The 24,594-nt window shown below is 46.2% G+C and overlaps 1 protein-coding gene across 5 annotated transcripts in view; it reads left to right on the top strand.

Moving 5' to 3' along the window:
- Positions 1–24,594, top strand: part of LOC116851235 (probable JmjC domain-containing histone demethylation protein 2C) — a 402,970-nt gene that overhangs the window by 123,703 nt on the left and 254,673 nt on the right. For all 5 annotated transcript variants that reach the window (XM_032830457.1, XM_032830456.1, XM_032830455.1 and 2 more), the window contains exon 7: positions 10,549–10,648. In XM_032830457.1, the coding sequence (XP_032686348.1) occupies positions 10,549–10,648 (100 nt within the window). The remainder of the gene's footprint in view (positions 1–10,548; positions 10,649–24,594) is intronic.

Here is a 24,594-nt window from a genome sequence, read left to right as displayed (position 1 = left end):
GAACGTCGCACTGCGCGCACGGCTCACAGCATCGCGATGCGCGCTTGAAACTTCAGAACGCACCGTGTGATATCGTAAAAGGCAAAAAAGTAGAAGCATAAGTAGAAGCAGATTCACTTCCTGGCCCGCGGGTGAAAATATCGCCCTCGTGTCCGGATCTGCGACGCTTCTGTCATCTGTTTTCAAGGCGTCGCACGCGTCATCAGTCGTCCTAGCTCCCCCGGCGAAATAACCCGCCGTTTAGAGAGCGGGGCGGGAGCGGGACTGAAATTATTTCGAAAATAGCTGCGCGCCGCTTTGGCGCGGACATACCGCGGATAGTTCAGCCGCGAAGTTACCGTTATTAACTTTAGCCTCGGAAGCGTTCAGCGATAACCGGCAACAATAGTTGTCGCGGCGCGGAAAAGCGAAAAAGAGGGAACGACCGGCCCCACCTGCGCCCGCCCGCGCGCGCGCGCGCACACACCCTCATCCGCTCTCTCGTCTACTCTTTCCATTTATTGTTTTTCGCCTTTTTTCTCTTCTCGTCGCCGCCGACGTCGTCTTTTCTATTTGGCGAACGTTCGCGCGCTCGCATGTATACACGCGTAATGTGATTAACGAGCGCACGAGAGAATTGTCACGGACGGCGAGGAGAGAAAGAGAGAGAGAGAGAGAGAGAGTGAGAGGGGAGGACTACAGCGAGGGCCAGAGAAAAAGAGAGGAAACAGAGGATGTACAATAAAGAGGGGAGGGGAGAAGTACGCGGGCAAAGATCTATTATGACGCGCGGGGGTGGGAGAGACGCAAAGAGAAGCAAAGAGGGGAAAAAGGGAGTCGCGGCGGTCGGAGGGGAAGGGAAAACGGATAACGATAGAGCGAGCCGCGAGGGGAAGGCTGGCGCAGGCGGCAAGGGTGCGACGGGGTGAACTGGGGCCGGGGTGGGGGGAGAGAGAGGGGGCCGGAAGGGAGAAAGAGAGAAGTGGTAGGGAAAATGAATTTTCTCGTTGGCAGTCAGATAACCCGGTACGATCGATCGGCGAATATCTGCCGCTCCGCCGGCGTTGTACACACGCCGCGCTTACACAGAAACACGCTTATGTACGTGGGAACACTGTTATATACGGGCAGGGACACGCTTATGTACTGTCAGGTATGCGCCGGCCACCATCGCGTACGTATCTACCTACCTACCTACCTACCAACCAACCTACCTACCTACCTACCTACCTACCTACCTACCTACCTACCTACCTACCTACCTACCTACCTACCTATCTACCTATCTACCTATCTATCTACCAACCAACCAACCAACCAACCAACCAACCTACGTGCACACGCATATGCATGTGCATGTAGATTTATGCGCGCGCGCATGTGCACGGCCAGGGTAGCTGTGTGTGTGTGTGTATGTGTGTGGGGGGCCACACATAGAGACGCGTCTGCCGACGCGACTTCGCGAGCGACGTACGGGAGAACGCACATGCACTATGCATGAATGCGTGCACATACACGGGGGTGGCTGGATTTATTCCCGGCGGAACTTCGTGGCGCGGCGATGAGAGAGGAGAGAGATAGAGAGAGAAAGAGAGGAGAGGGAGAAGAGAGAAGGAGGCCACGAAACTGCAAGGGGATGCAAGAGTCGTCGGATGATGTCCGCGTGTCGATCGTCGGGGAGGAACTTTCGATCTGACCGTGAGCTCGATCCCTGTATCGCGGCGCAACGTTAATGAGAATGCGAATGAACGAGCAGCCGGAGATGAGCGCGTCAGAGGACAAATTGCTCGAAGACGTCCCGCTGACGCGCGACAAGAGGGACTTTCCTCTCTCCCGACGTTGGGATGTCGAAATGTCGCGCGAAGAAATACGGGAAGTGAAGATCGGGGAATCGCTCAAGAAGCCACGTATCAATCCGCCGAGGAAGCCTCGCGCACGTGTCGATTAGATAATCAAATTGAAAGTAACGCAACGAGAGATCTTTCTAATCGAAAGGAATTTTAATTTTGCTCGATATATAAAAGTCGCGCGAGGCTTCGTTGGTTTTGAATAATCTAATAAATAGAGAACTCCTTCTTTTTTTCTTCGAGTACGCGAAAAACAATTCTGAACGCTTACGCAATATATCGAGGAGACGAGACGATGAAGAAACGTTAAAAATAACGTCGCTCCATCGACAGCGAACTTTAAAGGCTTTAAAAGCTCGTCTACAATACGCGGAACGAGCTTGGCGTAAGTTGGAGTGAGAACCTATCATATTTGATTTCGCTTGCGCGCTTACCCTTACACCGGAATTATTTCTCCCAAGTGAAGAAAATACTTCCGCCGTAAAGAGTCTAGAGCGTAAAGGCGCGCGTAAGCGAAATAAATTATTTTTACTGCTCACCCCGACACACTTGCGCCAAGCTTACTGCGCGCGTGATGGCCTTAAAAGATTAAGCCGTGGTCTTCAATTTCTTGACGGATGCTAATGTCGCGCTTAACAAGACACATCACGTCCGCTCGCGCTCGTCTACGCGCGTGGCGCACAGAAATAATGAATGGATTCGCGCAATTCGGAACGCGAATCTCATTTCGCGGCGGGACGCGATCGCGTACATATCCTTCGCGTTTCTCTCTACGTATTACCGGCACCAGCGCGGCCGATTTAATATTACAAGCGGCACCGTGGAGTTCTAAATGATTCAGGAATCCGCGTTTATTTCGGGTCACCGCACGCGATTATCCCCTCGAACGTGGAATTTCGATGGATCTCGGCCGTTGGTGAGCCCCGGGGCTCCGAATAGCAGCCCTCGCTCATATTTAATTGGCCGCTTTGCTCCTCGCAGCCTCTGTGCGCGTTCTCGAGGGAGAAAGAGAGAGGGAGAGAGAGAGAGAGAGAGAGAAAACGAGAGAGAGAGCGCGCACAGAGCATTTCCAGTCGCCGGAAATTATTCACGAGCATGGAAACCGCGTCAAGAGGCTATGAGGCAGGTCGAATTTACCAGAAAAAATAGTCTGCAGCTCTCTCTTTTTCTTTCTTTCTCGCTTGTTCACTTACTCCCTCACTCACTCACTCACTCACTCATGATAATCTCTTGGAAATGTAATTTCCATCGCAGTTCGGCTGAGCGTTTTTCCGATATCGCACGTGCCAACGTCACGCACGTCGAGGTGGTTCCCTCTCAGAGCGCGCGGCGTACTCGAGCTTTTCTCGATCTTGAATTTTTTTTTTAATACAATTTTTTCAGACAATGGCTTTTAATTTGACCGACAGAGCTGAAGCGTGTCTCGAGCGCCATTAATCGTTACCGCGGGGCGACTGTGCGCGAAAGTTTTCGTAACGAAAAATCGGCTGCAATCCCGTCGGAGAATTTATCACCGCCGCGCCGTAAATTTTCGCGGACGAGTCGGCGGGCCCTCAGAGCGCGCGGACCAATTGCTCGCGCGCGTGATGTTAGATTGCAACCCCCTTGAAAATTGATCACCTCAGATTCTCATAATCCTCCTTCACCGCCATAATCTTCGCATCCGCGCGATTAAAAGTCCGCGTTAACGAGGCAGCGCCGCTATACGGGCGATAATAAATTTCCGCACTTTGGTAACGAGCTCGAGGTAACGCGCAAGAAAAATAGCGGACGTCGACGTGAATTGCGCGTGCAGCCACGCGGCGACGACGACGACGTCGTCGACGTCGACAACGGGGCGAAACGAGGCGAGCAAGTCAAACGGGGCCCGTTGTCTGTCGATATTCCTCCGGGCACTTGACTTGTATGCGAGTCGGGCGTGCGCATAGATAAAACGCGCGGCACGTCGTCGGCGTATCTGTCACGAGCGGCTTTTGTCGCTTAACAAGGGTGCAGCGCACAAACGACGACGACGACGACAACGGCGGCAGCGGCGGGAGTTACGTGAATTTATTCTCGCGATCGCATAATGGGGCTTCGAGGACATCCTGTGAAAGCGTTTCCCCGCATTCCCGAGACTAAAACTTCTTTCCCGCGACGCGAGTTACACCTCTGTGTAACTGAGTACTGTTTCCAGAGAGGGGCAGTGGTGGAGACGGGCATACATGGACAGCAGGTCTTAAAGGATAGCAACTTTTGACTTTGACTGACAGCTGTACCATTTATTACAGTAACAATGTTTCTCTCTGCCTAGCAAATCGCGTGTTCGATATTTTTCTCTCTCTGGAACGAAAAGATAGGTCCCGAACACACGGCGTCCCGTCACCACCTAGTATGCCCTCCTCTTCCATCTCTGACATCATACATTGGGCTGTCTGATGTCTTCTCGTATTTATTATCCTCGAGATTTCTCATTTCTGATTTCATATCATACATGGTTGCTCCGTTTCCTTTAATCCTTATACATACAGAAAAACATTTACTGCTTTCAGATAAATGTCACTTGTTTCAAGAGTGTTTCACATGTGTGTCATGTCTAACACGACCCAATCAGGAACACCAAAGTGCTCTCTGTTCAAAATACACTCTGAATCCTATCAAGTTTAAGTCAAGAATGTTAAATCAAAAGAAAATTTCGGTTTGCTTATTACAGAGTCGAGTCGAGTTTTTCTTCAATGAACTTCTACAATATTCTTGAAAAGAGAATAAATTCTTCTAGACGATACATGACGGTGAGCTCTTTCCTCAAGTTTCTGATGAATATTGTCGAGACGGTTATGGAGAAAATATTCTTTGTTGAAAATAACCATTACTTAGAAGGGGAAGGGGAGAGCAAGCCGAGCGATAGTTTTTCCCCAGCAGTAGAATGATATTTTTCCATGTACAAGAAGTCTTAATGAAAATAACTCAATCTTTCACTCGAGCGAGCCGTTATTGAACGCTCATTTCGCGAGGGACACTTCGCGTTGCGTCGATTAGGCCGCGCTCAATCCGGAAGTGCGTCCCGTGCACGACGCGCAGCGATCTCTACGGACGAGAAGCGAACGACGGGTATCGAGAGACTTAAAGGGGTCACCTGCACGGGTGGATCGGAAAGTTCGTGGGGAGGAAAGAACGACCGGTATTCCTGAACCGGTTGGTGGCGATAGCGCCGAGGGCAGGCGGTAAAAATCAGCGAACAAGCGGAGCCGGCTGGTCTTTCTGGTCGGCTCGGTTTTATCGCGACGCCCAGTACGTTTGGCCCCGCGAGTCCCCCCGCGTGTATGTGTGTGCGCCGGGGGGTGTAACGCGATACGTGTGATGTATTATACACGCGCGCGCGGCCGAGACACGATTACGCGCGTCGTATGTATGCCCACCATTGGCGTAACGTCGTTTCCTGCCCTGCCTTGCCCGGCGCGGGCGAAACTCGCCGCGATGCGATGACGGCCATAAAGGATAACGACGCGGCCCGGTGTTCGTGAAGCGCGCGGTATGCCTCATTTTAACGACGGAAAATGAGAGCAACGGAGGATGCGGATTAATAATGTGCGCTGCTGGTGAAGGAGAAGAGAGAGAGAGAGAGAGAGAGAGAAAGGGCGGAGGAGGAGGTGTATCCGGCATGCGGGCGAGCGGATCGAAGATGAATCGGCCCCGAGTAAAAAGCTCGCGTCTCAGGAAAATTACAGTAGGCAATGGGAGAGTTAATTACTTCCTGCCTGATCGGCAGAATTGACGGGAGATCATACGAAACGAAACGAGGGCTGATTGCGGGTGCTTTTCTCCCTCCTTTTTTTTGAACCTGAAACACGCGTCGATGCAGCTCGCTCGCTGCTTGTTACAATAGCGTAATAACAATGATAACGAAGTAATATTTCAAGTGCGAATCATCAGTCTTTCGACTGATCTCATTCGGGAAATGGTAATTCCCATGTAGGCGCGATACCTCATTCCATTTCATTGCCGCATTAGCACATTCACTTACACCCCCTGTCGATCACGACCTCGGTTATTATATCCTACCGTGATCTACGCGTCGTCCGCTACGTTTTCGTGTAATTTTCCCCAGCTGAAACGTAATTCGCCCCCGAACAAACTCGTTATCGGTATCGAGGAGCACCTGGATAATCCGGTTTTATCCGTGATATCTTACACGTCGCTCGTTACACACGTTAAGAGATGAGACCTCGTTATCTAAGCTGCCTCACGCACATATTCCCGTCTCATCCGGCGAGACGTTTCCGATGCGTCTAATGTCCTAATTATTGCAGAAACATGGAGTTCGAGTTTTTTACCGTCGCGCTAATGTTGTTCTTATATCTAGCGAGACGTCCGTGCGTTTCTCACTCGGCAAACTCGAAATATATATCCGGCGAGCAAACGAAAGAAACGTATATGTATACATGTGTGTGTGTGTCTGTGTGTTATTGGAATATTAAATTAGAATTACTCCGTACTATATTAAATTTTGATATTTTATTCGATTTCCAAATTTAAATTGCTCGCTTTTATTTATGACGATTTACGAGGCGACAACTTGGAAACTCGGTCCTGTTTTGGCAGTTGAATAGTCTACCTTCTTCTCGCCATTTTTCACATCCAGTTAATTTGCAGGGTTAAAATCGTTGAGCATTATAATTAAAATTTCCAACGACTTCACATGGAAAAAATTACAGTAAAGTTTACAGTATACTTTGGAACAGATCGACATTTTGCAGCAATTCACTATTCCTTCATGTGTGCTACTTATATTTTAGCAACTGAAAGGCAACTGAAAGGCAACTGAGACACTTGCTGTCTTGTTTGACACTTGTTTCTAGCGAAATTTACCATTGCAAGATAGAACATGCCGATAATCTATCCCTGTAGAGGACGTAGTAAAATTGAAAAGAATTTATATGAGAAAGAAAAACTGTAATATTCTTCCCCTGGGGAGGGGGAGTGAAATGATAAACACGCCACTGCTCGCATTTCGCGCGCGTACACACGCGCGCACGCGTGTCGCGGCGTGCACACACCGTGCGCGGCTTTCCGTGTAACCATTAATTAGATTAGCATATGCCGGAAAAAGATGCTGTCCGCACGTAATGCGTCCGCCTATATCCGCTGGCGGCGAAGATGCCATTACCACGACGGTGTATGTGCACGTTAATGGCATTATGAAATCATCCGTCGTCGCAGCCGCAACGTCGCAGAGCTTTTTTCCTTCCTCTCTTTTTTTCTCCTTTCTTTCATTCTGTATTTATAACTTCTGTTTCTCTCTCTCTCTCTCTCTCTCTCTCGCGCGCGCGCGAGACACGCGAGCAAAAATAAAGCCGGCTCTGATGATAATACGGCGAACGAGTGCCGTGGGTGGATAGACGAGGTGCTACACGAGATAATTCTTACGCGAGGACAACGTCGTTGATATTCCCAGGGGGATGGAATACGATCGAGTGCAAACAGCCTCAAGTCAAAGGGCACCTGAGACGCGGGATCGCGTAAAATACACGCGCGCGTCGGTAAGCTTAAGCTGTTTGCACGGTGGAAGGATCGAACACGAGATCGGAGCATTTAGAACTGCAGCGGAGGATGGAACCACCCGCGCGGCTCTAACTCGCCTGATCTTTGAGGATGCAGGTTTCGCGCGAGAGTGTTTATTTATATTTATCTACCGATTCGACGTGCAAACTCCGTACGAGTTAATGCTCCGTGCGAATTATGCCAGGACGAAAAGCTACTCTGAAGTGAGTCAGAGAAAGAGAGAAGAAGAGAGAAGGAGAGAGAACGAACGCCGTGAACTACTTATTTTATGAGCTTCCTCAGCGCCGCTGAAACACAGAACGGAGACACGAGTATCCCCCGTTAATTTTAACAGCGCGGAGCCCGACTCGTCGTTTCCTTATCATTTATCGCAACTCCCCGATACTCAACGATTCAGCGAGTTAAAATTCCGAGACTGTCTGAGGATAAGGAAAGATCGACTTCCTCGAAGAGGAAGGACTCATCCTATCTCGCCGGGCACGCTCTATACGTACGCGCGAGTCGTATTCTGGAGACCGCACCGGTACATAAGAGCTCTCCTTTTCACCCTCTTTGTGTGTGCGCTCGATCGAGGTGCTTCTTGTGGGCACATAAGCGAGACACATGAGTGAGAGCGTGCGAGTAACGCGCGTGTCCGTGTGCATCCGCCGGAATGCGACGGCCTAGGTGAAATGCCTGGCCCCGTGCCAGAGACTTTAACCTCAATTTGCAATAAAACACACACGCGTAGTACGAGAGCGAGCGACGGGGTGGAGGAAGGGGTTCGGGTGGATGTTTCCGCCCGGACGCGCGGCGCATCTCACAGGCAGCTCGCTCCCTTTGCCGCTACGAAAATACGAAGAGAGCCAGCACAAGAGGCACAACTGCTTCGAGTGCACCGCGCGAGGTATGCCGGATAAATTTTTTGGCGACGTATAAGCCAAAGCAATTCGCCCCGACCTCAGTCGACGTCGTCGTCGTTCGTTCATTTGCTCACGCGCGTGTGATTCTCCACCGTCTGGCGGATCTTTCTAACAATGAAGGAGCGTGAAGTGAAGCGTTTTTCACTCTTTTCAGGCTGCTGTGGACTAGACCACCAAGAACATAATAAAATTGAAAAGACTTTATATGAAAAAGAAAGACTGTGGTATCTTCTCCGTGCAGGAATGATAAATACACCACTGCTGGCGGCTATCTTGAATAACAGCGTCAGAAGCGAGAAAAAGTATACCCAAAATTCTTGTGATTAAAAGTCGGTTGGGAGAACTGAGGTCAATTGCTCGAGCAGTAACCTCTTACAGCAATCTGTCTGTTCCCACAACTGAGTTTTTCAGCTGGTCCCCAAGTAATAGAAAATTTAGTCACATCAACGAGCTTATTTTCTCCGTGTGGTTGCGGAGAACATTCCAGAAACCAACATCGATAAAACAAACATACTCCCCGCGTTGTGCGGCAACCTTCAGTTGGCTACGACAGGGGGGAGTAAAAAAATACGCAGGGTCGTCGAAAGCTCGTTGACTTTTTCGCGCCCGTGTTCGTTATGAGGCGCGAAACGTTACACGATCTCGCCGATGATCGGCGTCGGTATGTGCAGAGGGAAATTGCACGGGAAATTGCACTGGGTGCTCCCAGCGGCGTTACGTCCCGGCGGAAAGCCGAGGTGTAAAAAATCTCAGCAATTCGGCGAGGCTCTCAAGACTTAACTTTGGTGTATTTTTTTGCGACGGTCTAGCATTTTATTAAAAGATGCCTGAAATATCCTTGACACTCCCCGGATTCTTGCAACTCAGCTTGCACCTATTCCTCCTCGGCCTGCTTCCTCTTATTTTCTTCCGCATTATACGTTACGCCGCGCCCTCGCAACATATTACATCACACGGTGCATCCCCCGTGTAGGCCCCGACGACGGACTTTCGCCCCCCTCGCCGCGGAATTCCGATTCTTCACGTGACGATTTTCACGACAGCCGCGCGGAATTTCCCCGGAGGGGAGGCGAGTCGGCTCGCGCGGATTCGTCGCGTAAGCTGTCGTTAAAATTTAGGTCGTTGCTTCTGGGACACACCACGCGAAACGCGAGCGAGCGAGCGAGCGTTTATCTCGAAGCGCGCTCGCGCCCGCGCATTTATCACCGCGGTAATAAATGCGGCAGTTAAACAAAGACAGTAACACGGACCCACCGTCCCCGCCAGGTCGTCTTCTCTTCGTCCTCTCGTTCCTTCCGCGCTGTTCCTCGCGCGCGCTCGCTCACTCACCGGCTTTTACGAGCGGCAACAAAGAGCCGAGACTGACGTTACGATTATCTGACTGCGGGTGTGTACGTGAGCGTGTATATAGCGCAGGCAAGGACTGGCGGTAGCGAGAGACACGACGACGAGCACGACGATGATGACGATGCGAGAGCGAGATAGACTCCGGGAGCTATCCAGACTCCATAAAGTCGCGCTTGGCTGCGCGATCTCACCGTGGCGAAACCCGCGCGACATCATAGACGTACTTCCTTCAGCCAACAGCTGAAGGAAGATGCACCGAATGGCTTCTATTCGCGCCGCACGTTCGACACGGTCGGAACGACCGCGTCTGGTAGCGTCTTCGCGACGTGAGACACAAGCTCGCGAATTCTCTCTCAATTCGCGCACATTATTCGCGCGCGAATTCAAGTTCTAATCTTACTTTTGACCTCAATGTTCCATTTAAATCCGCTTGCTTTGGTAGCCTGTATCAACCTCTTTTGATTCTGTTCAATCTACATTACTCAGATACATTTTCATAATCATCACGACGTGAGACAGTCAATGAAATAAACTTTACAATTCGTTCAATCACATTTATGAAGTAAATATACTGAATTGAATCAATTATTAAATTGATGTCATGCAATAAGGTAAAATTTTTGTTGCATTGACGCAACAACAAATTTATTAAGAGTAACACTCAGATTTTCATTTAACATGAGTTATGCGTTTCTAACATGACAATATGGCGTATTTTGCCATTTGGAGGCGCCAAGCAGGACTTTAGTTTCAATGTACAGATGTTAGAAAACTCAGGTTAAAAGTAGGGCTAAGATTTGAACTCGGCGAAAATGAGCGAAAATGAACGAACAATTGGTCTGCGCCAATATCTCACCACTCGTGTTTTTAATTTCTTCTTCCCGAGGATAGCCTTTCATTGAAATAACCGATTCCTTTCATTTGTTGTTCAGCCCCGACCTGGAAGGAGGCCACGAAGACGGCCGGGAAACGCGGCGCAGTTGCAGACAACTCCGAGGGTGCAGAGTCCGATACCGCAGCATCTCGAGAAAGGTAAGTGACTCTCAGTGCTCGAGTCTCTCCTTGGGACTCCAATACACGTACACTGCGATCCTCCTTCATGAACTGGGTGGCGCACATTTGTGTCAGAGTAAACTCACGGATTTCTAGATAACGCGACGTCCGCGCGCGAATGAACGTTACTTCCAAATTGGATTCCCAAAAGTTGAAGTCCCCCGACCTGGCCGCCCTATCGAGTTCTTCGCGGACGGCAGTCAATTGAGAATGCGAGGGAGGAAGTTCCCCCGTCGCGGAACGACTAAAGACGATAATCGCGAGTGGCATGCCATTTGAAATTGAGATTTAGTAGGAGCATAAATGGAGCGAAACTCTCCTTCCCCTCTTTCTCTCTCTCCCTCCTCTCTTTCTCTCTCTCTCTCTCTCTCTTTCTTCTCTCTTCTCGCTCCCTTCCTAAAGCGAGAGGAACTCGGTTGCCCGAAATTCATTAGCGGGCTTCGCGGAATGTCTGCCTCGGTAATTTCGCTTTCGGGGGTGGCGGCAATGGTGGTGGTAATAACAGCAGCAGCAGCGCGGTATTCGCGCGCCGATGAATACAGTTTTAATCGTGTTCCGAAGGCGGCGAACTTTCGGAGCAGCTCTCGCGCGGAGCGGTGTCCGTAATAACGGAGTTTCGTCGACTTCATCGAGCGGCGGACTTGAACGGCGAGCATCGTACGTGCACATGTGTGCACGATAACTCTCCTATTTTATTTTAGCCCGAGTAAGCCCGGCCGATCGCCGGCCGGGCTGTTGTAGCGCAATCGCGGCGGGCGGCCGTTAATCGTTATCGGATAGTAAAAGCTTATCTGGCGCTCGGCTTGCGATAGCCCGGCGGCTCTGCACGGCTGTTACCCGGCGTGCCATTCTTGCCCGCGTCGCCCCGGCCGGGGCGATCGTTTCGCCGATCGATCGCGCCAATCTCGCCCCCGCGCAACAAGACCAGCGAAAGGGTTCCGATTTAACAACGCGATCCCTGGGGCGTCTCGGGTATCATAATAAAAGTGCGATAAAAGCGACGTGATATCGCGCGTCGTGTCGCGCCGTGTCGTACACTGCGAGCGCCCGTAAACATCGCGGCTCTCTGCAGAAATCGCGCGGAAAAATATAGCGGTACGATTGCCGCGATCACAGGTAGACGACGTGGACCGCTGTGTGCCGATTCGTGGACAGATCGAGTATCTTGTGCGCGAAAGTGTCGTATTCCCCTCACCTGCTCCATATTATTATTCAGAGTAAAAACAGACGAATCATTCAGAACACGCGTGGAATACTTCTTGCGGCTATTTTATTTTTAATTTTGCACTGAGAGAAAAAAATATGTAAAAAATAGAAAGTATTTTTTTTCGGGGTAGATGTATTAATGACATATTTACTTAAATCTTTAAATTCTTTTATTTAAATAGAATAAACAATTGCTTTAGTTGAATACATATATTTTCTTATTCTAGAAATATTTTATACTTAAAGTGTGTGTGTGTGTGTGTGTGTCAAGGAGATGAAATCAGAGAGAGTAGGGAGGGGTATTCTGTTCTCATGATAGTTTATATTTTCCATAAGGTCCTATACAGACAGAGAGAGGTATAAAATTCTATATCTTTATTTCATTTCATTTCATATTATTATAAGTAAATACAATATACTGTTAATATCTACCGAATAAATATTTTTATTTCTTTGAAATTTTTTCTCTCGATGTACCTCGATCACAACTGTCAAGGTGTGATCAGCCGTCGAGAATCAGAGCGACTGGGTCATCAAGTTTGACATTCGAGCTCTTCATAGTTCCAATTAATACGACTTACTCTTTATTTCATCTCGAATGGATTCGACCTCTTTATTTTATCTCGAATGGATTCGAATTATTGAATATTATGAAAAAGTTACGATCAAAAGTTACGATAAGTCGCAGAGGTTCCTGTGTCCAAGTTCGCCGGAGAATTTCTGCCTCATTTGTCTCCTCGATATCTTTCGACAGATCTCGATAGGTCTCACGTCTTTCCGTGCTATCCGTGTCGTTACCGCACGTTTCTGAAACAACATTAATTTCGCGCGGGAGCACGCGCGACATCGTCCAAAGTTCGCGCGCCGGCTACGTACAAAACGACATCGTCGATAAACCGCGAGTTATCGGGGCAATAACTATAACTTCTCCTTCGGGAAGTCCCGCGCACAAACGCCAAGGCGGAAGAGCTCGATAGTCGGGCGAGCTACCGCATAGCTCGGTCGACCCAGTGTCCAGGTCTCCGCCGTGGTCGATGAAGCGAGGTCAAACGGGGTCGTCGTCGCCGCCGTCGTCGTGTTCGACCTCGTCGTCTTCGTCGTCGGCATCGATAGGTGCGCCGAATCGACCCGTGCGAAGGTCAGACGAGCCGAGCTCGTGGTGACACTTCGTCTCCCTCTCCCTCCCTCCCTCCCTCCCTCCCTCTCGCCTCCGAGCGATTCGGCCGCGTTCATTCATGGGCTCGGGAGGCTGCCAGGAAACCGGGACGTTATTTCGAGTGCGAGACCGTATACGATACGCGTATCCGAGAAGAGGTGTAACACGATCGAGAGTAGAAACGGCGAGAGGGCGAGGAGGAAAGAGGAACGACGTGAGTGGTTGGAAGGCGCGGGTCACAGGAGAAGGTGGAGGCGAAGGAGTGCAGTCGCGTATAGCCGGCACGAGGGAAATAAATGGTTCGGGGAACCGGCAGGAACCGGTCTCGCGGACAAAAGACATGTTACCGGCGCCGCCTGAGCCGCCGCCACCGAGAGCCATTCGAGGGACGAGAAGATAGGAGAAGAAAGGAGTCGTATCGGGAGCGCGAGACGAGGACAGGAGGGCGAAAAGGATCCTGGCTGCGGGAACGGTTGCTGACTCAGGAGAGAGGGCGGAGAGTGATTCCGCTGATGCCGATGGAGGAAGAGGCCGGTAACCTCCCGCCGGCTCTGAAGCCCGTTTCACGCGATTTGCAATTTGCCACGGGGAATCTCGTCGTGCAAGATCGGAAATTCTTCCGCGAGCTAACATTAATGCGCGCCCGCGAGATTAAAATATGTCCCGTCGACTGCGCGTCAGGCGCACGCGGAGGAGAGTCGGAGTTACGTGGTCCAGGTAATCGCTGTTTTTGAAGCTGTGCGCGCTGGTTCAGTTTTTCGCTTCTCTGTCGAGTAAAATGAATTCGTTCCTCGTGAATCAAATCGCGGTGTTAACGGCAAAATTTCATCGTGAAACGGGCATGAGTAACACAAATCGGAAAACGAGAATTGCGCGCGGCCTTTGTCCGCGTCAGTGAATTCGCTCTAATCCTCGCGAGGCCGTCCGTTTCTTCGCCCCCTTCCTCGGGCCTCTCCGCGTCTCGCGGCCTCTTTCCCGTCTATTTATCTTCCTTTCTCTCGTTCTCTGGGTTACTCGAGCTCTCATCACGAGCATCGCGGTCGTTTCTTCGTTCTCCATCTCTTCCTGCTTTGCGTTCCCCCGAGAGAGTAATAAGGGGAAAGAGAGCCGGACCTCGTTTCGGATACAGCCGCTTTTCATCCCCGACTGCGCGCCCGTACCTCCGTACTGATTGCAGCCTCGAATTGCTGCGATAATTCGGATTTGTATCTCGCGCGATCAGGGACGCTCGTGATACTCTGATCGCGATGAACGATACCAATAAAGAATTTGAACGATCTGCGAAACAAAATTTAAGCTTTACATGAAGAGGATGCCACACTCGGAAACTTTATCGACAAAATATTCACTTTTTTCTGCAAAGTTTACGTCGTATTACTGGCAGAGAATTATACAAATCCTTTTACATACTGAAAGTACATATGATGATGAATTGGAGCATTGCTCAATATATGTGACGAAAATGATAAAATTTAACAATTGATATCTTATATTAACAGTTTCGATGTAAATATTTATTTCATACAAAAGTTCCGTAGTTTGCGTACCGCACGTGTGTTTGTTTCACTAACGAAAATTTCGAAAGGAACGTTTCCGTATCCTTACAACTGAACGTAACTGTTGAAAAGTATACGAAAAGTTTAAAAGATTTCTATATGCGTGTGAGGTTATGTTTTGTGGTACGTTAAGAAAAAAATATTAAAAAATGAACAAATATTTATTAGGTGGGTATCATTAACATATTTATTTAAGTCAAAATTCTTTTCATTTAAACTGAATATTGTTTACTCAGTTTAAGTAAACAATACTCAGTTTAAATGAAAAGAATTTTGTTTTAAGCAAATATATTAATATTTAAATAAAAATATGTTAATAGTACTTATCTAATAAATATTTGTTAATTTTTAAATATTTTTAAATATTTTAGTGTAGCATAATAAAAAAACAGAACAGCATACATTTACATAAGATTTATATGTACAAGAAATACGAAAAGAATTGCATGAAGAATGATCATTGCATGATCGCGTTAGTGACGGCCGCTTCTACGTTATCGACATTTTTCGAGTTCATTACATTCACTTCGGCATCTCCCTAACACTACTTGTAGTGTTCAAGTTCAACAAGACTTGTCTCATTGAATTTAAAGAGAATCAATAAAGAATCTCAAGGTATATTGTTATACAGAGTATTGCCTTTTGTTATTGAAAATGGTTATTTACTGCCGTATTGTTGAGATTTAAAAAATCTAATGAAGCATTATTTAACATTCCATTATCTCCATAAATTTTGAGTTCCTATGTCGAGACTTATAAAAAGAGGGACCTATTTAAGAATTATTTAATATCAATTTAATATAAACTCAATAGTCTACTTACATTTATTCTTCTTCAATTCAACAAGCATATATTAATTATGTGACATATTCAACTGCAGGTAGACTATTTCAATAATCGAGTATCAAATAATCTAATAAAGATTAATAGAGACAAGTAGATAATTAAAACGACAGACTGTCTTCTTTTATAATCTTTTTATTACTTTTTATTGGAGTTAAAAATCTCGGTAAGATTTCGATATTCGAAAGACACTCCAGAAAGAAGAAGTTGATAGATCGTTGACTGCCGTTATCCTGCGTCCTCTGATCCGCCCTGGAATTAGCTCTTGATCGTGATCGTGACCAGACACTCGAGGATGCTACAGAAAAGTAGAAATTGATCGGAAACGCGTCGTTAAGCAATGATGGCGCGTTGATCAACGACGATAGCCGGAGCGACACTTTTGATACGTACCACGCGTGTGCAACCGTCCTGATAATTTGCTAATTTTATAACACACGCAGACACAAAGTCCAGAATATTTCGAAAGAGTTGATTGCTGTTATTCTTTGAACACCGTATGTATATATGTATGTACACATCACTGGCTGGTAGGCGAGGACCATTGGTGGCAGAAAGGTAGGGGGGCGACTTTGAAAGTGACGCTTTGTTTTGGTACTCGCGCGTGTTGTGTATCCCCGTTTGTCTATATTATACATCCCGAGCCGACGAACAGTCCACACAGTGCGACGCGGAATACGTGTATCGGTGTGTTGTTGACATTTCCCGTCATGTGAGTAAAATATTTCGTCGGTTAGAGTGAAATATCTAATCGGACTCCCGTCGCCATCGCATTGATCAACACATGTTTCTTCTGTGGAATCGTATCGTGAGTGCCAGTGCTAGTGAATGTCGATGCCAGTGAGTGTCTGAGATCACGAAGCAGCCACAGGGTCAGGGAAACCAGGACGGAGGGCGTAGGACGGCGCGACGTGGGCGGCGATATACTTTCAGGTGTGTTAAATCATTTGTTGCGCAAAATGTCTTCGATGTGAACGGACGTTTGACGAACTCACCGAGTTCGATAAGAGATATCCGGAATCGAAATGTAGAATCTATTCTGGGGTTGACATTCAAGTAATTCATTATCGTTTAATAAGTAATTCTTTGTTTACTTGTCTCTATTTACTCGTTAATTTGTAATACTTAATTCGTACAACACGAAATGCTGATCCGACTAATTGAATAGCGGTTTATGAATATGAATCTATATTTAATTATTCTCTTAATCAAAGATCGTGAATAATTTATAACTTACGACTATTGGCTTAAATCTGGCAAATGCTGAAAATTGTTTCACCGATGGCGCTTCTTAGGCTCGTATTAATAGTTACTTAAAACTTGGTTCGAGCGAGAGATACTCAGATTTGAATTTAAAGCTAGATATTAGCTTCTCAGCTGAATCGCGATTACAAATATAATGTTGCATATATTACACGATTCAAAACAAAACTCCAATCTATCTCTGAATTCAGATCTAAATACCTCACGTGAATACCTCAAAGTTTCAAGTAAGGACTATTAATCCTTATGTTTTTATTAAAATATCGCTGAGTGGTTGCGGATTCTCGTTATTTACAATATATCGAGGAATAATCTTGAATTTTTAATCATGAAACATGACTGCACGGTTGTTCAATAGCCGAGTATTCGGGCTCCCATATGCATTTTGAATTAGAAAGACGCGAAAGAGAGATTATCAATAGGGATTACCAATAAGATATTTTATCAATAGCAAGTCTTTTTCTACTAATAACATAAGAATCCCATAATAAATACCCGAGTATCGATCTAACATGAAACTTTGAATATTAATATAATTCAATTTAATCTTGTTATTGTATAAAATCAAAATTTAAATTTTTATTTGTGTTTACACAAGCACTACTTTTGACCTTGACCAGCTCTTCCTCTTCATTCTTTGAGTTTCCAAATATTATTGAAATCTTCATCATAGTATAGTATTATCCGGTATAGTCATACACACACACACACACACACACATGTATGTATGTATGTATATCTTCAGATTCTCTATTATAATATTTCAAGTTCAACGATATTCGTACAATTAACGTAGAGTCGAAATTTCCTCTCGGGATGATACAATGTGGTTAATGTTAGTACGATATCGACACATGTCCCTCGCCGAGTCTCGATCGTGTGTTTATCTCAAAATAAACCGGCTTAACGAAGAAACGACCGAATAGAAACTTCACTGCGGGGAACCTCTCTCTGACGCGGAATCAACTGCGAGACGGAACGCCGCTATCGGATTTTCCGTTAACGCCACCCTTTTAGTCCAAATTGAAGGATAACAGATTGTCGTCGATGAAATTTGCGCCATGAAAATATCCCATTCGGGACGACCGGTGAATAATTCAAAAACTTCATCTGTCTTTTTGCGGCGATCAGCGCGGCGAGCTTTCGCGATTTCGAAATAACGCGACGCTTTCTGGCGCCGCGAGTCCAAATAAAATCAGCCGCCATTGTCGCGATGAATATTCTCGGAGTCGCGGCTGTCTCTTTATTATCCGAAATTGCGGCAAGCTAACGTCACATTCTCTGAATAACTTCGAATTGGACTCGTTAGTGAGTTTAGCGCTCACTTAAGCGCGCTTTAATTGAAAGACGCTATTTCGCGTCGCAACAAAATCCTTGCCTCTGATAAAGGATTTAAAGGTAAGCTCTCGAATATAGTCGTCTGCAGACAAGTCAAATTATCTCTTGCCACTGGCTGAACGCTTGTTGCGACGATCGTCTCACCGCGCGCGCGCGCATTATTCAGGTTCATCGATTGCATTATCATGTATATTTAACTGCATAATTCCCACGAAGGTTTCACCGGACCGTATAATTCCATGGCCCGAGGCAGCACAGCGCCGATCCTCACGATTTTACGTTATTGATGTGACATTCTTTTCTGTTTTAATCGCGCACGTACTCTTACGAATGCACGTATATCTTATCACTGTATCATATTTTTTTTCATCAAGTATTTTCATCAGATTTTATCCCATGCTTGAAATAATATTGGCCTATTGCGTGCCTGATCATATTTGAGGGAATGCCCTACTTCAAAGCTTTATCGACAAAATAATAATCTTCCTCTACGAGCGTTACATCGTATTGTCTATACAGAATTGCGCAAATGTTCTTGTATAATAAAATCACATGTAAAAATAAGCTTGAGCATTGTCCAATATATTACAAAAGCGATAAAAAATTTCAAATTTTACACCTCGAGATATCAGTGTGAATATTTGTTTAATACATAAGTCCTATAGTTTGTACGTATGTATGTTTGCTCTGCTCAGGGAAATTTCAAAAAGTATCGCTGCACCCTTACGATTGAGTTTAGAAGCTTAAAAACATACAAAGGGTCTGCAGAGAAATTCTTATACATGCATGGTTACATTTTCCGCTAAAAATATGATAAAACAAAGTATTTATATAAAATCTATATTTACAAAAAATACGAAAAGAATAGCGTTATCGTCAGTGACAATTACCTCTACGTCCAACATATTTTTGGAATTCGTTAATCGGCATTGTTTGTCATTCACTTTGGCATTCTCTTGACGACATACAATTTACAATTTTTATACACATTTGTGTAAAAAAAATTCAAGAATCATTTCGAGGGGGCCAACAACATCGATTTATGCGATCGTTCGAGGAACAGGAACGCGAGCAGAAATGCTCGGCCGCGGGCGAGTGGAAAGATTCAAAGCCGATCTCTCTTTCCGCGAGTGCCAAACGTGGAGGGAGCCGCGCTCGTGGTAATAAAATAACGAGTCCCCGCAGTTCTTTGAAGTGGCACTCTTTTGCACTCTCTCTTTCTCTCCATTCTCTCTTTCTTTCTCGCGATCGGCGGTATAATTCCTCACATCCTGGACCCTCCCCGCCCGGCTCCACCCGCTCTCGCGCGGTTTTTCTTTTTTCTCTTTTATTTTTTCTCCTTCTTTTTTTGCAAGGGCTATATACGTCGCAAAAATAAACGGCTGGCGCGTAAGCGCGTGTCGGGTGACACATTGCTGAAAATATAACCCCGAGCCGCGCTATGCCGCAGCACCAAAAGAGAGAGAAAGAGAGAGGGAGGAAGGGAGAAAAAAGAGAGTGCGCTGACGTCTCACGGTAATTACGCCGGGAAAAATAAAAAGGACGGTGAAAAGGAGACGGCGGGTGGGACGGCCGATGCGCGCCCTTTACGCCGATGCCTATATCTGGAAGATTGCATGGGTGACGTAATGTTCAAAGTGGTCAAGCAACCGCTAAAAAATTTCAAATCGCACGCGCGCACTCTCGGGTTGAACCCCTGCCTCTCGTGACTCTCGGTCGCGCATGCATTTTCTCTTTTTCTTTTTTTTTCTCATTATTCATTTATTGCTAATTTTCTCTTTTTTTTTTTGTTAATTTTCACGAACAAAATGTGGTTCTCGTATTCATTATACGGCGTGGCGAAATGACGCGATAATGGAACACAGCTCGTATTTTATACACACGATTCATACCGATTTAATTAATCGATCGTTATTACGCGCCGCGACTTATAATATCGAAATTACTGGATCGTTAAGTGCTGCTAGAACGTTGCAAGTTTAACAACGCATCCGAAACGAATATGAATAATTCATTAGCGGGGCAGCGGGACGAAGAGATGCGAAGAGAAGGAGGGGGAGGGGGCAACGGAAAGAGAGAGGCGGAGGAGAGGAGAGCGGGCAGAATGTATTGTTATCGGTCTCCCGAGGTAAGGCAAAGCAGTGAAAGCGTTACGTCGCGCGGCATTTACATGGAAATTCCGCACGCATTTGGCGAAACGTGCTTTTCGCCTCGTCCCGCCTCGTTTCGGAGCAGGGGAGGGAGGGAGGGGGAAGGGTTGGTAAGGCGTGGAGGGAGACGCGGCTTCAGTACCGCGTATATAAACACGACCCCTCGAACCAATTACGCGAGACCTCGTTGGCTTCGCTTCTCAGGAAATTACTCCCCCGTACCTTTGCGGCGTTCTTCTTCATTTCCCTCTTCCTCCCCCTCAGCCACCCGCCTGCTCCTCCTCGTTGTCCTTCTCCGCCTTCTCTTCTTCCTCCTCGTCTTGCTCCTTCTCCTCTTCCTTCTGCAGCCCTTTCCGCTCTCAATATTTGTTCTGTCTCGATCGATCAACTCGGAACCTGACTCATTCCGGCTCGCGTTACACCGTCAGGGATCGTCCTCTGACACTCCGAAGCGGGTGGGGTTTCTGAATTCGGGAGCAACGTTGCTACGGCGAGACAATGTGCGTTTAATATTCAGCATTTGCGCCCGACGTCGCGAGGATAGTTTAATGCGAGGGTCATTGTTTCCTCGCGCGCTTTTAAAGAGTGTTTATCCCGGCGCAACTTTACGACAGGGAAAATACGGCGAGTCCTCCGAAGTTTGGAGCGCACAGTTGGCGCGTCATGCATACGCTCGTGCGACGCGCTGGCCGGGCCGTAAATTAAATTTTATAGACACTAAAAAGGTATTATTAAAACGGGACTTCACCCCGATTAAACTTCGAGGAGGCATCTTTTTAAGAGTGATACAGAAGAGACCCCACCGATGTAACAATCCTCTCTCATTTCGTTTCACGCGAGATTCATTTCCTCGCGCCAAAATCGAACGGAAGAAGAAAACACGATTCACGAGGGGACATATCGCTTAATATCGAGGGCTAACGGGCTACTCTTTACATTGGATTTTGCCCCGACGAAATATTAATTCGATACCCGGTCTCGTTGAAGTATTCAGTGTCGGAGATTAAATAGTCAAGCGCGTTGCCGCGCGCACACCCGCACGCCGTTTCGCTACGTGTCGTTACGTATACGTGTTGCAAAACACGTATACCAACCCCGATAAACACAGGCACACGCACATAAATATACGCTCGCGCGCGTCCGTAAATAAATGGATAAATTATAAGAGTCGCGTATTATCCGATGAACGATAACTGAATAAACATGCCGGATATATACACACACGTTTATATTTCAGCATTGTCGGAATTGCTCACGGTATTAGGCGATATATCGTTTACGTATATCGACGAATTCGCGGAATCGCGTCACGTACGCCGGCATTGTAAGCAATCAATTCCACGTTCCTGCGAGAATAATTCATCACCGCGTTGTCTGTCGTCGATTCCTCCGGGTCGATGTAACCGAAATCGCTTCCCAATGCACGAAACGTTCTCTCTCTCTCCCTCCCTCCTCTCTATCTTCCCCTTCCTCCCTCGCTCTCTCCTCGCCGACGCAGCTTCACGCACGAATGCACCGCAAACGCGAGTTTCTATGCTAATTATACGTGGATGCGCATAATGCCCGATGCATCTGATACCGATAATCATGCCGCCGCAAACGCGTCTCGCGTTTCGGAGCTCCCCGCTCTATCCGTCGGACGGATACTCCCATAAGTCTTCGGATGAACTTCCGGCGGTCGAGTGAACGGCGGCGCGCAATTAAAATACGATCGCGAGGGGTAGGTGTACAGCCGATCGATCCTCCATCGGCCATAACGGCGCGCATCCGTGAAGCGAAACGCACACGGGGAAAATAGTGAAAGTTACAACAAAATTTTCGTAACCTTGGATCGTATAAAGATACTATATATCCACTTAAAGATATTGTACACGTTTGACTTTTTCTTACAAAATTGTCGCAATCGCACTTGAATATTTTATTGCATAATATAAGTAAATTTTATTAATTTTGCAGTTTTGTAAGTTCTGCGCAGTTATATTTACCAAAGAAGTCGTTACGCTACGTTCTTGACGAAAATTGCAATATAAATAAAGAAGTCGTTACGCTACGTTCTTGACGAAAATTGCAATATAAATATAACAAGTTTTAAGATGTAACTCATTAAATTCACACGTCAAGCATTACTATAAGTGTACACTGAGCAAAAATACTAAAAATTAATTTGTAGGATATAAAGTTTGTTTTTATGAAATATAAAGTTGATTTCTGCGAATATACAGAGAAAAAAATTTATTAAATTTTAAAAAACGTTTGGATAGTACTGTGAAGATATTTGTTTAAATTAAGTAATTATTTTCTAAAATTAAAGAAACAAATTTATATTTAAAACTTCTTTACTTAATTTTAGAAAATAATTACTTAATTTAAACAAATATCTTCACAGTACTATCCAAACATTTTTTGAAATTTAGTAAATTTTTTTTCAGTGTATAAACTTTATTTCTTATAAATAAATTTTTAACTTTTTTTCTCAATAGTATATATCTCAATAGTATATCTCTCAATAGTATATATTCAATAGTATATATTCAATAGTATATATTCTCAATAGTATATATTTCAATAATAATAATAATATTCATAGATTTTCGTAACTTATCGGAAATGTTACTTATCACTGGCTTTTTCACTTCAAGCGCTCGCTAGATGGCTTTGAGATATCTCTAAAAATATATTATTTTTCTGTATAATTCATCAAACACTACAATATCGGTACAGTCTAGTTTTACGAAAATTATCGTAAAAAAACGTATTTTCGAGATAATTTTTACCACAAAATTTTCTCCGCGGAAAGGAAAGCCGCGTTTATTCTCGAGCCCAACGCAAAATCTGTCGAATGAAAGGCTCCAATTTTGTAAAACGAGTTTTCTCATTATTATCTGCAGGCGTACACTCGCATATTCGATGCCATCGAGTCACAGCTCGGCGAAAGACGCGTCGTTCGGTTGCGCGGCTGAAACGTTGTAAAGAACGATTTATAAAGTACGGACCGACGGACGCGCACTTTAAGTGGAACGAAAGTGCAATAAACCAGTAACTAATAGGAGCGCGGAGCCCGCACACACGTGGTATTAAATCCCGACACGCGGCGAGGCAAGTCGGCCACGACGGTAAAGGGGATTGCGCGGAAAGGAGATTGGTACTAGTTACCGGTTACGCGAGTTGGCGATCGACCAATCCCGCTTGGAACTCGTCGTCAACTGGTGCTGCCCGGCTCGTGGATTTTTCTCTTTTTTTTTATACCAGGAGGAACTAATCAAACTTTAGTAGAGAAAGACGGTTAAAGTGAAGATCCCGCGCGGTGACATAATTCCTTCTTTCGGCGGACAAAAATTGGAAGCGTCGTCGGAGTGAACAGGTATGTCTTCGACAACGAAGAAATTTGAAATACGTAAACAATTGCGCGAAACGAAAAAATGTGGAATATATGTGGAATATAATATTAGACACGGCAATCGCTTCTTCCGCATAATGAAGCGGAAAGAGACGGCTGCTGCCGCGAAACATTTCGAGAGAGCGGCGGCAATTAATAAAGTTTTTAAGCTTCAAGCTTCGTAAAAATACTTGGGGGAATTTCCCGTTTGTATGAACGTAATGAAAGTAAGTAAATTTGAAATTTTGAAGCATTCCGTCTGCTAACTACATCGTTGGTCTTCGATGTCTTTTTCGTTTCTTCCTTGCTCTTTTTTCCTCTCTTGCCGTCGGTTTGACTTCCTTCTTCTTCTTCTTCTTCCTTCTCCTCCTCCTCCTCCTTTTCCTCCTTCCTTCCTTCCTTCCTTCCTTCTTTCCAATATTCCCATCGCGTTCTCTCGCACTCTCTGCCAACTCGTCAAACCATAATCGAACATCGTTCGCGCGAGTCGACGAGGACGAGCGGGAGGATGGCGTGTTACACATAGTGAGAGTTTAAAAGTGTACTTCGCTCGCGGAATATACCGGAAAATTTATCGTAAATAAACGTGGCGGGAAAAACCCCGCTCGCGCCGCGGACTTTTCTACGCAACAACGGAACTCGGATCCGTCCATGAATGGTGAAATCGCGAAGAAAAGTTCCAGCCGTCGGCAAGCGTATATAGATTCGCTTAAAAGTGCTGTCATAGTTTGGAGAAGCTAAACGCGCCAAGACGATCCCTTCGCCCATGAAATCTCGAGACTGAAACGTTATCTTTCTCGCGACTCTCTGCCGACAAATTTCCGACAGGTCCGAGATGTTAACGAAGTTCGCTCCGTATTATACCCGCTAGCAGAGTTTCGTTATCTATTCTCTTTCTCTCTCTTCCCCTCCCCTCTCTCTCTCTCTCTCTTTCACTCTCTCTCCCTTTGCCTCTCTCTCTTTCACTGGAACTCGCAATTCTGTGCGAGCCCTTGAATTCCCGATGTTAAGTAAGATAGTAAAATTTAACTGGTCTG

Source organism: Odontomachus brunneus, unplaced genomic scaffold (assembly GCF_010583005.1).
Source record: "Odontomachus brunneus isolate Ranch 3 - 2012 unplaced genomic scaffold, Obru_v1 Obru_scaffold_169, whole genome shotgun sequence".
NCBI classification, from domain to species: domain Eukaryota; kingdom Metazoa; phylum Arthropoda; class Insecta; order Hymenoptera; family Formicidae; genus Odontomachus; species Odontomachus brunneus.
Note: the sequence above shows the minus strand (reverse complement) of the source record. Positions and strands in the feature narration are given on the sequence as shown.